Below are 17,888 nucleotides of genomic sequence, written 5' to 3' on the forward strand. Positions count from 1 at the left end.
TACTTTTTTTTTTTTTTTTTTCGGTAAGCGAGCAGCTCAGTGGCCATGGTTCACGGGCCCAGCCGCTCCGCGGCACGTGGGATCCTCCCGGACCGGGGCACGAACCCGAGTCCCCTGCATCGGCAGGCAGACTCTCAACCACTGCGCCACCAGGGAAGCCCTCCCAAATACTTCTTATGCATGCTAATGCCTATGCAAAACAATTACCTTAAATTCTTTAAGATGAGATAAAGACTGAGGTGGGAGAGGAATTGTGGGAGAAAAAGTCATGGAAGGTTAGCGAGGAGGTTTAAAACATTCAAAATCATGGATTTCAAACTTGGTGGGTTTTTTTGTTTTTGTTTTTAACAAAAAGAAACTTTTTTTCAAGCAAATTCTTAGACTAACCCCTAATTTTCAAAACAGATAAAAAGGGTGCTGCTCCAGTTGGAGTTGCAGCTGGATGGCCCGTCCATCTCCTCAGGCTCAAAGTTATCCCTACAGCTCAGATCCAGCCCTTGTTAACCCGAGGGAGGAACGGAGCCCAAAGGTAGATGGAACCTGGCACGTGCTCAGTGCGCCACAGTTGGTAGAGTGAGGGAGGCTTGTTCAAGGTCACCCATTGAGTTAGAAAAGGGAAGCCAGGCTGGAGTATAACCATGTATGTGACACCATGGGCCACTTAGAAAGCAAAACTCTGTTCGTGTACTTCAGAAGGCAGACATGGACACAAGCGGACTTCCCTGGTGGTGGTGCACATGGAAGGAACGCCGTGGGCAGGACACCTCTGGGTTCTTCCCCCCAGAGTCTGGCTCTCAGCCATGTGTTTGTAGGGTTGCTGCAGGGACAGTTGAAAAGAGCCGAGGATGAGTGGCCAGTGTGCTTGGGCATCTTGCCATCAGCCCCGCATGATGTCGCTCCCACTTACTAAAGAAAAAAGAAAAAAAATGCAAGTAGCTCTATCACTTCTATTGCCCCCCAGAGCTGGACATCTGCACACCTGCAAGAACATCCTCTTGTCATTGGAGAGATGCCACTTAGGGATTTCACAAGCCACATGAGGAAGAAAGGAATCTTCAGCTCTAGCTCAAGAACATAAAAATGCGCTGTGCTAATCTGGTTTGTTCATAAAACTGTTGTGTTAATGCCCTGGGGGAAACAAAAAGGAAAGCTATTTTAGCAACATTCCCTAGTTTGGTTGGGATTACGTGTGGGGGAAAACATTCCCGTTTCCCTCACGGCTAAGGGTTTTGGTTCTCCTGGGTCCTCATGGTTCTCCCTGCCTGGCCGTGCCAGTCCCTGATGAGGGCTGGACGAGAGTGTGCCCTGAGCCCAGGGGAAGCTGGGGCTAGTCAACCCTGGGGTTCACAACACACACCTCCCGAAAGGACCGAGGTTCCTGTGTCACCCAGAGTTGTCTCATAACTCTCCTTCTGAAAGATGCCCTCTGGTCCCCCTGATGCCACGCTCCCTGGTGTCAATTTTTGTGATTTTCAAAAAGCAGTGCAGAGAAGTGAATGAAGAGCCACAGTGAGTCAGGCTTTCATTTCAGACTCCTCTTCTCTCCCCGCCTGACACGGCTGCATGGAAGCCGCACACTATTAGTTCCACACAATTGAAAAGTGTGTCAGGATCTCTCAGACACGAACCCAAAACATGCTGCTCATTGTCACCTCCAACGTGACTAATGCAGTCGTGTCTTAATTAGTCACTGTTTCCTGTGCTGACAGCATCAGAGCCCTGTTCCAAGGCCCCAGTTTGTGATGCGGATGAGATTAAAGGACTGAGAGTTGCCAGGTTTTCAGGTCCCCTTCCTACTGAGCACTCTGAACCCAGGTGGCCTCTGCCAAGTGCATTGGTCAGACCAGGGCAGCACTATGACAGCAGAGCCAACAGGGACACATTTTTGGATGGAGGGAGGTAATGAGACAAGTAAATTGTGGACTAGAACATTCCCTCACAAGTCGGTTGTTACATCACAGGCCCTTGGGCAGCTCCTCTGAGGCTGAAGGGGCAACTCTGGATGAACTATGCCACCTGGCCCAGCCCCTGCCCAGTGAGAGCTGACTGAACTGGGTACTCATCTGCCCCGAGGGTGGCCCATCCACTGGCTCCCTTATGACCCATGGCCCACAGTAGCTAGCATGGGCCAGTTCCATTTCTCCTCAGGGGCTTTGTGTACAGAACAGAGCTTAAACCCGAGAGGAGAGACTGCAGGCAGGAGATAAAAGGTGGTGAAAGAGACTGTCTCAGGACCTCCCTGGTGGCGCAGTGGTTAAGACTCCATGCTCCCAATGCAGGGGGCCCGGGTTCGATCCCTGGTCAGGGAACTAGATCCCACATGCATGTTCCAACTAAGAGTTCACATGCCACAACTAAGGAGCCAGTAAGCCGCAACTAAGGAGCCTGTGAGCTGCAACTAAGACCCAGTGCAACCAAATAAATAAATAAATATTAAAAAAAGAAAGAAAGAGACTGTCTCATCATTGGAAGAACATGGACCTCTACCCGAGAGCAGCACCTATTTCTGGGAACTCCTCCTCTCATTGCCCACCAGCCTGACTGCCCACCGTCTGGGCCTCAGGACAGGTGGGTATCACCCCAGTGTGAAGCCAGGAGGAGCACAGAAACCAGGAGCTGCCCCAGCACCCAGCAGCTGCTAGCCTCATGGTGAGGCAGCCGTCCAGGCACCCCCTCTCCTCCTTCTAAAGCCCCCTGGGGCCCTTTGTTCATTCAGTCCCATAGGCGCAGAATCCAGGGCCCTTCAACTCTTCAGGAACCTACAGAAATGACTGAGATGGAAAAAAATTTACTGGATCCAAACATAAAGCTTCAAAGCTGATGTTCAAATGTCTATAGCACATATCACCAGGAGAGTTAGCCAACCACAACTCCTGCATACTTACATACCTGTTATGCTCAATGTGGGACAGGGTGTATTGTAACAGCTTTGACAAGCCGTGGGGAGGGGTTTCCATGAGCGTGCTGCAGCCTCGACAGGGTTCTGGGTGCACCTACTCTGGTGAGGACCCCGTTCGTGAAGGGAAAGACCTAACTCCCTGCAGCTCACCTCTAGCACTTGCCCTCTAAGCCATACTACCCCAGAAGGATGGAGAAGCTGACAGGCCAAGAGTTGACTGCACTTTGGGACAGGGGCACCTAGCAACTTCGGCTAATTAATCTGGAGGATAGTTAAGAAGTATTTATAAGACTTCCTTCATTAGGCCCCTAAAGGAGGCTGAACTACATTAGGAGCCCATTTTCCCTATTTCACTCTGATACACCCAGATGGTTCTGGTTAAGAAGGAATAACACTAAGTAGGGGGACTAATTCTGCCACAGTAATTGGGGTCGGACTGATGATGCAAATCAATGAGTCTTCCTTTCCCCCCAAACTCTTCAAATAAAACACCTTTCTTGCTACCCTTGAAAGTTAATTAGGGACTTCCCCAGTGGCCCAGTGGTTAAGACTCTGTGCTTCCACTGCAGGGGGCGTGGGTTTCATCCCTGGTTGGGGAACTATGAGCCCACATGCCATACAGCATGGCCAAAAATAAATAAATAAAGTAAAATAAAATAGAATTAAAAAAAAAAAAGAAATTTGGGCTTCCCTGGTGGTACACTGGTTAAGAATCAGCCTGCCAATGCAGGGGACACGGGTTCGAGCCCTGGCCTGGGAAGATCCCACATGCCGCGGAGCAACTAAGCCCATGCGCCACAACTACTGAGCCCATGCTCTAGAGCCGTGAGCCACAACTACTGAGCCTGCGCACCACAAATACTGAAGCCCTCGCACCTAGAGCCCGTGCTGCACAACAAGAGAAGACACCGCAATGAGAATCCCATGCACCGCAATGAAGAGTAGCCCCCGCTCACCTCAACCAGAGAAATCCTGCATGCAACAACGAAGACCCAACGCAGCCAAAAATAAATAAAAATTAAAAACCCTGTTTAAAAAAAAAAGAAAATAACAAATATCAATAAAATATTTACAACATTAAGGACATTCACTCAGGTAAATAGCAGTAAAACAAATCACTTTCCACCTGCAGGTGATTGGCTCAGAAGTCTCATTTCCAAATAAATTACATGAGTCAAGCAAGCGAATGAGGAAGATATAAAGGTGAAGGGGTACCCTGGACTCCCTAAAAACCACAGGCCTAAAATCACACACTTGTCCACCCTGCCCTGATATTAGTTCTGACCTGCCAAAAATGGCTGCATATTTAAAAAACATGACCAAGACAAGGAGAGGCCAGACAGAGAAGATAGGAAAGAGAAAAGTGCTATCAACAATGGGGAGCACTACTTTAGGCGGAAGGGAAAGGCAGTGAATAAACTGCCAGGCCTGTCAGTCTGGGACACAGAAAGCTCCATCGCAGGGGCCAGGAATCCAGCCCCTCTTTCAAAGTCAGAATCATGGTCCAGTAACGTCAACGTAGGGAGAACCGTTCTGATGAGGAATGAAAACGATTCACATACTCAAGGTACTTGCCCACTTTCCTTTTGAAATTTAAGAGTTTTTGTTTCTTTTTTGCACGGAGAAGTAGTATGAAACATCTTCACAGAGATGTGAAGAAAATAATTTATTCATTTTAAAATGGGGAAATTGACACGAAACTAGCAATATGAATACATGGTTTTAAAAAAAGACAGGAGGGAGGAGATGCCCTGGTGAATTAGGTGGTAAGTGGCAGGGAGTGGGGCAGAGTATACAGCATCTCCTGAGCCAGAAGTCACAGCTGAGGAAGCGTTAAGTAGCACAGTAGCATCCCCTCACGGAGGGACCTGACAGGCCAAACCTAAAGACACCAACACACATGTGGCCAGAGCAGCACAGAAAGAAGAAATGCTGTTATCCTCACCAACAAAAGTTTCTTCGTTTCATAAATGGATGTGCTTTAGAGACTTGTTTCCATGGGAAAGTAGCCTCACTATATTTTGAGTGGCACTTAAAGCCTCAAGTGTGATTCCCCCCAAAAACCCTTCTTGGGTAATGCGGGGCAGCTCAGCACCCATGTATGCAAGCACCCTGAGGCACAGGTGTGGCTCTAGGGAGACGGGGGAAAGCCCCAGAGCGAGTGGTTGGGCCCAGCTGTGCTCCAGGCAGCAGCGGGGACAGAGCCAGAAGCCATGGGCTGCAAAGGGCCTGCTGCCCAAGTGCTGGAGCCCGGGAAGCAGGTGTTAGTAATGGGACAACACCCGCTTCCCAAAACCCTGGGCCATGGGGACTCCTCTTTCTATAAACGGGGAAGCAGGCCACAGGAAGCAGCCCCCGGTGGCCGTCCCAACTGGCCATCTCTCAAAAGGCGCTGGCCCTGACTGCGGCAGCCCTGTGCTGATAGCAGAGCCCGGCTGCATGGCGACGAGATGAGCATGAGCCCTTGCTGTCAGACACAGAGACTCTCCAAGCTGGAGAACAGAGTGGGAGCCGTGGTGTTCCTGCTCCCGAGGAGGTGGGGCGTCAGCATTGCTGCTCAGACAACGGCAGCTGTCTTCCTGGAGCTGGGAATGGACACTGTGAACACGAGCATGACTGGCCCTAGGCACTGCCACTGGTGAGGATAATGGGGTGTGCCAACCTCAGTTTGCCGAAAAAGCTGGTCCCAAAGTCCTGCCCCAGAGACGCAGAGGCCAAAGGTCTGGAATGGATCCTGGAAACGTACATTTCTAACTTGCAATCCAGGTGATTCTGAGGCAGGTAGTGCGAGGACCACACTTTAGAGTCTGGGGTCAAGTGGGCAGGGGTTGGGTGACAGGGTTCTAGGGGAGAGAGGGGTGGTCAATGGCAGCAGAGAAGGAACTTGTGAGGGCTGGAAGCCCATTTCTGTGCATTCAAAAGACAAAAAAAAGTACTTGGGGGGCCTTTCCTGGTGGCACAGTGGTTAAGAATCCGCCTGCCAATGCAGGGGACATGGGTTCGAGCCCTGGTCCGGGAAGATCACCCATGCCGCGGAGCAACTAAGCCCGTGCACCACAACTACTGAGCATGTACTCTAGAGTCTGTGTGCCACAACTACTAAGCCCACATGCCACAGCTACTGAAGCCCGTGCACCTAGAGCCCGTGCTCCGCAACGAGAAGCCACCACAATGAGAAGCCTGCACACCGCAACGAAGAGTAGCTCCCGTTCGCCACAACTAGAGAAAGCCTATGCACAGCAACAAAGACCCAACTCAGCCAAAAATAAATAAATTTATTAAAAAAAAAAAAAGTACTTGGAGGTGGGGGGCTGCCTTCTGTGTGTGCCACCCACCCTACCCCATGGGGCAATCAGTTCTTCTGAGGTAGGCTGACCCTGCCTTACAAAACATGACCAAGCCCATGATTCTGGAGGGCCTCTGATTGTTCAGTGACACCTTGCATTTAGCTACTTTCCCTGCAATTAATACGAAGCATTCTCTCCTTGAATAGATAAAAAGGCGTCCAGGTGACTGGGTCCTAGTCTTGGTGCACTGGGTGGGTCTTTATCCTTGGCCTCTTGGCTTTGGCTCTGGGCCAGTGGATTTAAATGTGTGCATTTCAGCCAAACTGCCATCTGATACAAGCTTCCCTGCTCTCTGGGTGTAAACATAGAAAGTTTGGGGACGTCGGGGCTAGATGATTACTAGCTATTACTACCCAAGATATAGTCTGTGCATGTAGCTCCAAAGGTCAATCACATCTAATTAATTAATACATTACATCAGTTAATATAGTAATACATTAATGAAAGAAGAAGAATGCTTTGCTGCCTGAGAACAGCACCTGCTGGGTGCAGGGCAGGGAGGCAAGCCTTAGCCTGGGCTCACACTGTAGCCTGAAGGACCAGATCCGCAGGCCTGCCAGTCTTGTCCTGGGGCTGGAATTCCGGTGTACTGACCAGTGTTGGAAGTAACAGGTCAGCGGGAGAAGGGTGTGATTCAGTGACACATGCCATATAGAATTTACCCTATTTCATTCTGATGGGAAAAGACACCTCTATTCAACTTTAGTTGTCATCTGTGTAATCTCCTCATGAGAAGTTACAGCCAACTGCAAAGTGGTGTTCCCTTCAGAGTAGCTCACGAAGGATCACAGTGTCCTTCAAAGCCCTCCTCTCTCAAGTGGCCAGGCCAGAGGTCGTGAGCCGGCTTGCCCCTGCTATGGGAAGACATGTGCTGGCCTGGGGGTGGGGGTGGGAGTGGGGGACAGCCATGAAGGGGAGAGACGTGACTCTGCCTGGCTAACTGTGGGAAATGTGATCTGAAAGACTGTGTCTTCATTTCTTAGATTTCTCATTGAGCAATATTTCTCCTTCACTAAACAACCAGGCCACAGTGTTGACGTGGGGAAAGCCACAACTCCAGGGCCAACTTGTTCTTGTTTGGTGCACAACATCACATAACATCAAGTCTCCTTCCGGCTTTTATGGAAGATGTTAAATATTCCTGTGGAAGGTAAAGTAGCTACATCTCTCCTTCTGGGCCAGAAGATTATTAACTATTATCATCCAAGATAGAGTTTGTTGGAACATGTAGTTCTGAAGGTCAATCACCACCAAAAAGAATTAACACATTATTCAAAAAGAAAAATGCTGATTATAACAAAATGGTGACAAAAATAATTGTATCTATTTTAAAAGCTTTTTGGTCTTCCCTTAAAAATGGAACTCCTCCTTGCTGTCTGAAATCTCAAACGGATACTAAGTGTTTGGTCTGGTGGTTTGCTCCGATGACTCACCTGTGTGTTGGTCTCACTCCACTACAGACCCCTAACTGGGCTCTTCTGCATAAAAAACATGTTCCACCCATAAAACTGCCCCACAGCTGGTCCAGGTGCCACAAGGCTTCCGCGAGGTCACGTCGTTTTGTCAGTGAGTCTGGACACACCTAACTGAGTCCTAAGAAAGTGGATCAGCTTGGTCTCTGTGAGGAATGCTGTCCCAAGAGTCACTCCCAAACAGAGGGCCCCCACAGCGACGTGCACCAGCATGGCTGGCCAGCCCCGCTCACAGCAGAGGAACACCTGCAGAAAGAAACCACTGTCACTGCCCCGGGCCCCCAGCTGTACCTCCTTTCTCTGGGGCAAGCCACGGGGAGTGGAGGCCCTACTTCTCCAGCTTCCAGTCAGGTAAAGGCATGACAGCTATGTACTAGCGTCTACTCTGTTCCCACGGGTACCACTGATCAGTCATTTCTATCATAAGACGCTGTCCCAGAAGCTTAGGGGAAGGGGTAAGAGGAAGCAAGTACTTGTCCAGCTGGGTCAGGCAGAGCAGGAACGGGATGCCTGGAACGAGGGACAGTGGACATGCTGCAAAATCATGTGGTGTGAAGGCTGCAGGGTGCCTCACCTCGGAAACAGCAGTAATGCCACCACTGAGGGCAAATGCCCCGAGGAGGACTGGTGACAGGAACAGGCCGGCCAGGGGCTTGTGGGGACTCTTCCGGTAGTAGCGGTGGATGAAGCAAAGGCTCTGTGTGATCCGAATGCCCATGTTGAAGCAATTGGCCAAGATGAAGCCCACGCTGCCACACCAATGGGTCAGGAGATAGGATAACAGCAGGAACGAAGATGAGAGGCCCAGCATTGTGAAATTGTACCTGGGAAGAGGGAGGCAAGCAATGCAGGGCAGTGGGTACCTGGTCCCAAGGCAGGGCTGCTGCAAAGAAAGTGGCTGTGAACATGAATTCACAGAAAGCACCTTCAAGTTCCCGCGATCCAGCTGATTTTCACAACATCGAATGCTAAGTGGACAACATGGAAATGTCACTGCCCCTTTCACCCCTGAATAGAAGAGTAAGAAAATGAACAACTCAACATATTTATGGTGTTTAAGGATAATAACTGGTTAGTTTAAGTGACACTGTGATCAAAACACATAAAAATCCTTTTCAGCCTGTCTTTAATGTGAGACACAACAATATGACACGGGTAACAATTACATGTGAACAGGCACTCTGACAGGTACTGTGAGGGGTGCTGGGGATGCACTGGTGGATGAACACACGGCCCTTTCCCTGTGGAGCTTGGATCCGTTTTATGGACGAGGAAACCAGGCAGAGGGAGGCTAAATAATTTGCCTAAGGAATGAGCCTACACCCCAACCTGACCCCTCGCCCCTAAACTTTAGCACCTCATACCACTTCCCTTGCAAAACGCAGAAGCCCCATAACCTTGGCCAGTGGATCTCACTCAAAGCAAGTGACCAGCTTCTATAATGAAATGGAAACAGGGAGCAAGGCCTGGACCACCTTCAGGGTTTCCCAGACTCTTACTCATCCCTGCTCTGCTCTCTACATCTCCAGAGTTCTGTGGGTTCTGCGACTTGAGGGATTATACTGCTCCTTTCACTTCTATGATTCCAGAGCAGCACGTCACTTAGTTATCTTCAGTTTTCAGTTCTCAACTGAGTCTCAGCAGAGATAAAATAGCTGCCACAGTCTTCCAAAAGGCTTGTGGTACATCCATGAACAAAATTCTCCAGCATCTCATTTCTGCCTACCACACAGCCGGCATTCTAAGTGTATAGTTGTTGAGGGAACCAAACTCCTTAGATCCCCAAGCTGTGTCAGCTGGGTTAGGAAACCTCAGAGGCCACCACTCGGGTTCTGTACAGAAGGGAGGGGTGGTAAAAGCCACTGTGGCCTCCAAATGCCCAGATTCTGGTCCTTGGGCTGATCAAGCCCAAGGTGCTATGGGAGATATAATTCATCAGAGAGGATAGCAAGAACACACATGCATGCGTGCGCGCGCACACACACACACACACACACACACACACACACTGTACTCCAACAGGGGAGGTATGCTTTCATCCAGAATTCCAGAGAGGGAATTCATTTGCTTCTCAGTTGAGAGAGTTTCTTTTAATGAGAAATGGAACTACAAGAGCCCACATCTTCAAAGGGGAAGTTTCTTCACTAACTGCTAATCAATGATCAGAATGGCCAACTTTATAACAGGCCACCGAGGCTGGGCCAGTACTCTGACCTCTTTTCCAAAAAGAAGCAGAGATGTCTAATCTGTTCAGTTTTTTTTCAGAAACGATCTCAGAAAGGTTTATTAAGACCAATGCTTGGAGTTTAGGCCACAGGTTCACGAACTTTCAAAGTCATCCTCACCCAGCTCCAAATAGAATGGAAACAATGAATGAAACTGGTAGGCAATTCATGCTAATTCAAGCAGGGACAAATTCCATGGTGTGGCTTCTTTAACGTAGCCATTTGGGAGGTGCTGATGATGACGGAGTCCACTGTTTTTAACTAGAAGAGGGCTCTGCAACTATTGAACTTTCCAGGACTCATACATCTATAGCCTTAAAGACATTATCCACTTCAGGAAAAAATGAGAATTTTAAAGATAAAATTAAAATGCCACCTTTTGAGTCAATGGAAAATTAGTCAGTGACAATGACTATTTTCTAAGGCTTGGTTAACACAGACAGGAAGTTATTTAATCAGGCTTATCAAAAGATAGATGACTGCAGCAGCAACTGAAGCATTCCCCAGTGGGTGCTGGTTGAAAACATCAAGGCACAGCTATACGTTGTAGCCTTGGCAACCATGCAAAGTATGGTGCCAGTCTTGTGTGCACTCGTCCTGCATTCAACAGTTATGGAGTCCCACTCCACATTGGGCACTCAAGGGCCAACAAGTCAGAAAAAGGAGCTGTCAGTCTTGGGCCTCTGCACCACTGTCCCCTCTGCCTGGAAGGTTCGGCCCCATCTTTGCATAGCAGACTCTTCTTGGTCATTCAGGCCTCAGCCTAAATGCCACCTCCTTGGAGGAGCCCCCCAATCTAAAAAGGCCCCAACTCTCACTACATAACTCTGTTTTAGTTCTCTGCAAAGCACAATATTTTCTTGCTTATTTACTTGTTTGCTACCTGCCTTCCCTACTGTCAGCTCCAGGAGAGCAGGGATCTCTTTCTTCTCTTTTGTTCATTGCTGAATTCTTGGAGCTTAAAGAAATGCCTGTTAGAGAGTAGATGCCCAAAAAGTATTTGTCAAATGGACAAAAGAAAATGAGATATCCTTAACAAAACACAACAAAATCCTTCAGTGGAGCATAATGTAAAAGCCATCAATCTTATGCTATACATATTATGAGGTTATTAACAAAAAAGCAACTTGCAGTTCAATGGACATTCTAATATTTCACATCCAACTAAATCCCCTATTTTTATTTAGAAAAACACTGATTAACCTGTAGGTAGTTAATTAAAAGTCATGATTTCATCAGTATATATTTTTCAATTCAGAATCTGAAATGTAGGAGGTAAATCAATCATAACACTTAACTAAGCTACTCACTTCTACTGTAAAAATTCTTACTATCGTTTTATGTCTGGCTAAATTCATAGAGAGGGAAAAATTGCTGGGGTCTGTGATGAGCCCAGGTGCTACCTGTGTTCAGACAGGACTGAGGGTTGGGGCCAGGGGCCCAGACAGAAAGGGGGCTGCTATGTTTAATACAAACCTGGAGACCATGCTTAAAGGCACACACATTTTACTCTTAGGGGAAGTGAGTTACTTCAGATGAGAACAAGGCCCTGTCTGTTCTCTATGTTGACTACTAATACCATGAAAATAATTTTCCAGATTTTAATATACTGTTCTGATCCCATTACTACAAATAACTTAAAAAGTTGCTTTCTTTGGGTCAATGCAACGTAAGAGAAACCAAAGCAACCGGCCACTGTCTATATTCCCTCATGATTTGTTGCAAGATATATATTTTTAATTTTAATTAATTTAAATTAATTAAATTAATTTTAATTTTATATTTTAATCAGGCTTAGTGTTGATTTTCCCCCTCAACACTAATGCTGAAATTGTTATAACAAAATTCCCTTCAAAGAGATAGATTCTTAGTCCAGAACTCTTTCCACTACACCTCAGTGCCTCATTTAGTATGCTTTAAATTATATTTTTAAATCATTTCATGTTAGAAGCACCTTTCAAGTAAAAACACAGTGCTTTCAAAATTAAACTTAGAGAACATTTTATCCACTAAAAAAAAAAAAAAAAAAAAAAGACTCAAAGCAGTTTATAGCTATAAATTTAACTGTCTGAAGTAAAAACCATGTCTAGACCACCATTTGAAAACTATGGGTTGTGACCTAAAAGTAGGCTAGGAAATCAATTTAGTGGGTCATGACATGGCAGTTTAAAAAATGAAATAGAACAGAATTAAAAACCATCAGTGTGTCCTGTGCGTAACTGGGGTACTTGTTGCTTCATGGAAGCTTCCTTTCAGTCACACCCAAATATGCACTGGGTCACAGTGTTCAATGCAGTTTTCACTCTGAAAGCTGGTCTGAGCCAGCGGTTCCTAAGGCCTTCACTATCTATCATCAGCAATCTCCTGGAGCTGAGCAATAAAAGACTCCTTGGCCTAAGTTCCTAAAATTCCAGTTCAGCTGGTATGGGAGGGGGCCAGAACTTCTGAGCAGTCTGGGCTGGGACCACTGCCCTAGACTCCAGTTCTCAACTATGGTGTAGCATACAAGGTCACCAAGCCTCTGTGAGACAGGCCCCAGTGGGAAGCAGACAGAGGCTGCTCTGAATGAGAGGAAGGGTTCACCAACTCTCTGAGTACCTTTTTCCCATCCCACCCCCACACTAGGACTCTAAGGGATTTCAGTGGCACTCAGGGCACTACAGAGGCAGCATGAAACCCCCGAGGGACCCAGACCTCAAGGGGCAAAGGGATAAAGAGGGCCGCTCGCCCCATTACCTACACCCACCCCTTCTCTCTTCTTCCTCTCTCTTCTTTGTCCATATCAGTTTTATCCTTCTCCTCAACTGCTCTCTGCAGTGATGTCTTCAGATACCACCTTGCTAATTTTGGCATCTGGGACACAAGAGATCAATTATCCTAGGTGTGGGTCAGAGGCTCTTACCAGGAGTTCACGTCAGAATCATTGAGGAGTTTTAAAAAAACCTTCACATGCTCAGGGCCTGCCGATTCTGTAAGCATGGTAGGAGAGAGAGTGGTGGGAGTAGGGTGGACAGGAATCTGCATTTCTAACAAGCTCCATGGGGCACTGTGACTCATAACCAGTGTTAAAAACTACTGCTTGAAATTCCAGGGCAGAGGTCCTGACCTGGGGGTCAATGGATGGGAAAAAATGTGGCAAAACTTGTATGTGCACTTGGGCCTTTCTCTGAGGAGAGGTGTCACAGATCCCCGAGATTCTGCAAGACCTACAAATCAGATTCTATAGATCTGCATCTTGAAGAAGCTCCTTGGTAACCCATCGCAGCACTGGGCAAGGAGGTGGGTGGAGGAGTGGATCTTGTCTGGTGCCTGCCTCTGCCAACCTGGACTAACAAAATCCTTCAGGGCCCTGACTTCTCCCTTCACAAAGGGAGGCAAGGAGAGGTGGCTGCCCCCAGCCCTACTGTGGGGAGGACTTACTGAACGGTGCCTGAGGAAGGCACCACACTCCTGGTTCTAGAAGAGCCTTCTGTAAATGCATGTTCAGAACGAAAAGAAAGAAGTTACTTCATTTTGGCTGAAGGCCATAATTAGAGGTTTATCTTTAAGGTTACCTACCTGTCAACCTCCTCTTTGCTCATGGCAGCAAATGTGAAACATTCGGTCACTCCATTGATGGCAAGCAGGAGGACGTAAAGACAATAGGCACGCAGCAGGACAGGACCTGTAAGGAAACAACCCACCGAGACTCCAGAGCCCAAACGGGAGGCCCACATGCACCCTCACTTTGGCAGGTTGGTCAGAGAACACCAGAGCTGGGTCATGAGCCCTGCTGATGTCATCAGTGGGCAGACGCATGCTTGAGCCTATGGTCTTAACTACCTGGAAGGACTCCCAGCATTCTACAGTACTAACTAAAATAAACAGCTAAAAACAAAAGGACAATTAGGAATAAATGTACAGATCTCTTGCCTAACAACTAAAAGCTTATCTGGCCAGCAAGCAAATCTCACTTTTTAAATCAGCATGAAGAAGCCTGCTAGTTTGAGCACTTGGGGACACTAGTGGCCCTGCATGCTAAGAGAAACTCAGTTGAGGAGGCCCTGAAGAAGCCCAGGGCTCAGGAGCAGCAGGAAACTACAGAGATAGAACACCCATAACTCTTCAGGGAGAATCAGAGCCTGCAAGGTTATTTTCTCCTAAAACAAAGTGATGTGATTCTAGAGCTAACTAACAAGCTTTGGGAAGATCTGCTAACAAAAAATCGGGAGCCTTAAAACGAAATTGATCCCCTCTTTTTTTTTCCCCCCTGGCTAAGCTGCACAGCTTGCAGGACATTAGTTCCCAACCAGGGACTGAACCTGGGCCCTCAGCAGTGAAAGTGCCAAGTCCTAACCACTGGACCACGAGGGAATTCCCTGATCCCCTCCTTTAAAAGGGCTATTACTGACAGGCAGTCAAGCAGTTTCTAATAAAATAAACATGTACTTAACCTATGATCCAGCAATTCTACTCCTAGGTGTACAACCAACAGAAACAAATGCATGTGTTCACAAAAACATCCATAGCAGTTTTATTCCTAACAGCCCAAAGTAACCATCAACAGGAGAAGGGATAAACAAACTATGGGCCGTCCGCACAAAGAAATACTCCTCAGCAATCAAGGAGGAAAAAAACTACTGATGCATGTAAAAACATGGATGAATCTCAAAAATATTATATTGAGGGAAAGAAGCCAAACATGAAAGTACCCATGCTATATGATTTCATTTATATGAAATTCTTTTTAAAAGCAATACTAATCTATGGTAACAGAAATCAGAGCAGTGCTTGTCTCTGAGTTGGAGGGGGGCAGTTGACTGGAAAGGGTCCTAAGAGAACTTTCTGGGGTAATAGAAATGTTCTGTATCTTAATCTGGATGTTGGTTACATGGGTGTAGATATTTGTCAAAACTCATCAAACTGTGCTCTTTTTTTTTTTAAAAGCATTTTAAAATTATTTATTTATTTATTTATTTTTGCCTGCGTTGGGTCTTCTTTGCTGCACATAGGCTTTCTCTAGTTGCGGCGAGCGGGGGCTACTCTTCGTTGCAGTGCACGTGCTTCTCATTGCAGTGGCTTCTCTTATTAAAGAGCACAGGCTCTAGGCACGCGGGTTTCAGTAGCTGTGGCACGTGGGCTCAGTAGTTGTGGTGCGCAGGTTCTAGAGCGCAGGCTCAGTAGTTGTGGCACATGGGCTTAGTTGCTCCACGGTATATGGGATCTTCCCGGACCAGGGCTCGAACCTATGTCTCCTGCATTGGCAAAACGGGAGAAGCCCCCAGAACCCAAAAAAAAAAAAAAAAATAGGACAGCATTTTAATTTATGTAAACTAGACCTCAAAAAAGAAAAAACTTAACTGCTAAAAGAAAAGGGAAAGGTGGAGGGAGTTCCAGAGTCTCAGAATCTGAAACTTATTCATGGTTTATGAAAGCTGCTTAATATGAAACATCCCTGCATCATGGGGACCCTAAATAGTTTTATGGCCATCAAAAAAGGACAAAAGGACTACTAACAAGGCAGCCCTGATGGCCCTCTCTTGGGTACACATTGTACCGTATCCTGTTGCATTTCATTCCCCAAGTCGCTGCACAAAGTAGCCTGGCCCCCACCCCAGCTGTGGGATGACTCCAGCAAAGAACACAGGGACCAGGTTCTGCCCTGCGGTGGCTCGAGGCTATGCTCAGTGTGCTTTCTGCTTCTCTCCATCCTCCTCTCTCTGGCAGAGAGGAGTGGGGCTCCTCTCATAACCTGCACCTCACACTTGGTAACTGAAAGCTGACGGTGTGAGTATATCTGAAGGTGGATAGTGAGCTGCTTTGCAATGTGGAGGACACAAAACTCCTGCATGAAACGGTGATTCAAGTAGAAGCGCTTTGAGTCAATTTGGGGGAAAGAGGTTGGAATTGGGGAATTTGTGGATGGAACCTTAAACTATGGATTGAAGTGAGTGGCAGTATGGCTTGAATTATATATCCCCTTCAAAAGTAATCTGATGTAATTTGAAGTCTAATAGATCTGGATCTATTAGAGTGTGATCTATTTGGAAATAGGTCTTTATAAAGATAACCAAGTTAAAATGAGGTCATTAGGGTGGGCCCTAATCCATTATGACTGGTGTCCTTATAAAAAAGGGAAATTTGGATGCAGAAACACTGACAGAGGGAAGACAATGTGAAGACACACACGGAGAAGACAGCCACGTGATAGGAGGAGTTAATGCATTTCCAAGCCAAGGACTGCCGGCCTACACCCTTAGCTAGAAGAGGCAAGGAAGGATGCCTACTCTGGAGATGTCAGAGAGAGCACGGCCCTGCTGACACCTGGATTTCAGACTTCTGCCCTCCAGAACTGTGAGACAATCAATTTCTGTTGAAATTAAGCCACCCAGTTTGTGATACATTGTTATTGCAGCCCTAGGAAACTAATATTAGGGGATTGAGAAGAAAAAAAGATTTTAAAAAATAAAAGAGAAGACGCTGCTTTGGGAAAGCAAGTGTTCTCCTTACTTGCTGCAAATAATAAATCCTTCCTTCTCCAGACAAAAAAAAGTAAAAGAAAGGGCAAGAGAGAAGCACCTAAGAGATAAATGTGAGAAATCTCAGGGAAGTTCACTGAATGTATTTTTCTTTAGGATGGAAAAGCTAGGTATGAGAAAGACTTCTGAGAAAAGTCTCAGAGCACTTCCAAAGCTCCTAACTATATACAGGGCTAAGCCCAAGTAATGCAAAGCAAAACCACAGTGCCCCACGAAAGCCTGCCTGTGGTGCATCCAAGTCCTACATTTGGAGACAACAGCACAGAGGCCTCTTGAGAGGCCACTTCACAGGTGAGGACAAAGAGCAACAGGCAACTGGGGCAACGGAGGACAGCAGCATTGCAAGGTCCACTTTCAAAACTAAGTGGTTGGGCTGAGCCATGGAAAGTTCCCATTCTTTTCTGATTCAGTAAGACTTTCTGGAGAAAGTCAAGTTTTGTGAGGTAGTTTTAAGGGAACAAAAAAGACTATGGTGGGGGGCGGAGGGGGGCAGAGAGCAGTAGTGTTAATGTTTTCCGGCACAGGAAAGGCATTCGGATATGCAGCACTAGTCCGAAGAGTCAGGAGTAGGGCAAGGAGAAGATGGGTGGAGTGCAGACGAGGGAAGGAAAGCCGACAGGCACCCTGGGGAAACAAAATGACCCTCCCAGAAGGCACAGAGAACTGGAAGTTTGGTCAAAATAAGAAGCAGTTGCAATGAGGAGACAAATGCTGGAAGACCTTGCCAGGACAGGGATGCTGATGGAGGCCTGGGCCAGGCAAGAGACGACAAGGGTCCTAAAGATCCTGCAGCAGCTACACCAAACCACACATCCTTTTCAGAGACTGAGAAACCAGACCACTCTCAAGACTCTTCTCTCTCTGAAGATGAGACAGAGGGGATATCTTTTTGAGTCTAAAATTATTAACGACTCTGGGGCTTCCCTGGTGGCGCAGTGGTTGAGAATCCGCCTGCCAATGCAGGGGACACGGGTTCAAGCCCTGGTCCGGGAAGATCCCATGTGCTGCAGAGCAACAAAGTCCATGTGCCACAACTACTGAGTCTGCGCTCCAGAGACCGTGAGCCACAACTACTGAGCCCTCAAGCCACAACTACTGAAGCCCGCGTGCCTAGAGCCCGTGCTCCGCAACAAGAGAAGCCACTGCAATGAGAAGCCCGTGCACTGCAATGAAGAGTAGCCCCCACATGCCACAACTAGAGAAAGCCTGCGTGCAGCAACAAAGACCCAACACAGCCAAAAATAAAAAATAATAAATAAATTAAAAATAAAAAATAGAATTATTAATGACTCTGACATAAACCATCAGAGATAGAATTTATTACCTTAGAAATCAACTAACACTGACCCTTTTAAATTCTCAAGACTGGTACCAGCATCTCACTTGAGTAAAAGGACCACACAATGACAATGGTTTGTTGATATATC

The 17,888-nt window shown here is 47.1% G+C and overlaps 1 protein-coding gene across 2 annotated transcripts in view; it reads right to left on the reverse strand.

Annotated features, from left to right (window-relative positions):
* Positions 1 to 239: 239 nt before the first annotated feature.
* The window catches only part of RFT1 (RFT1 glycolipid translocator homolog), a 43,334-nt gene continuing 25,685 nt past the window's right edge, over positions 240 to 17,888 (reverse strand). Inside the window, exons 11-13 of one of the 2 annotated variants that reach the window (XM_024746478.1) lie at positions 13,502 to 13,607; positions 8,293 to 8,542; positions 240 to 906 (exon numbers count right to left, since the gene is read on the reverse strand). In XM_024746478.1, coding sequence (XP_024602246.1) covers positions 904 to 906; positions 8,293 to 8,542; positions 13,502 to 13,607 — 359 coding nt within the window. In that variant the 3' untranslated portion in view covers positions 240 to 903. Of the gene's footprint in view, positions 907 to 7,548; positions 7,965 to 8,292; positions 8,543 to 13,501; positions 13,608 to 17,888 lie in introns of those variants that run through there. The other variant, XM_024746477.1, reaches the window with a different exon arrangement.

Source organism: Neophocaena asiaeorientalis, unplaced genomic scaffold, assembly GCF_003031525.2.
Source record: "Neophocaena asiaeorientalis asiaeorientalis breed wild unplaced genomic scaffold, Neophocaena_asiaeorientalis_V1.1 scaffold251, whole genome shotgun sequence".
NCBI lineage: Eukaryota > Metazoa > Chordata > Mammalia > Artiodactyla > Phocoenidae > Neophocaena > Neophocaena asiaeorientalis.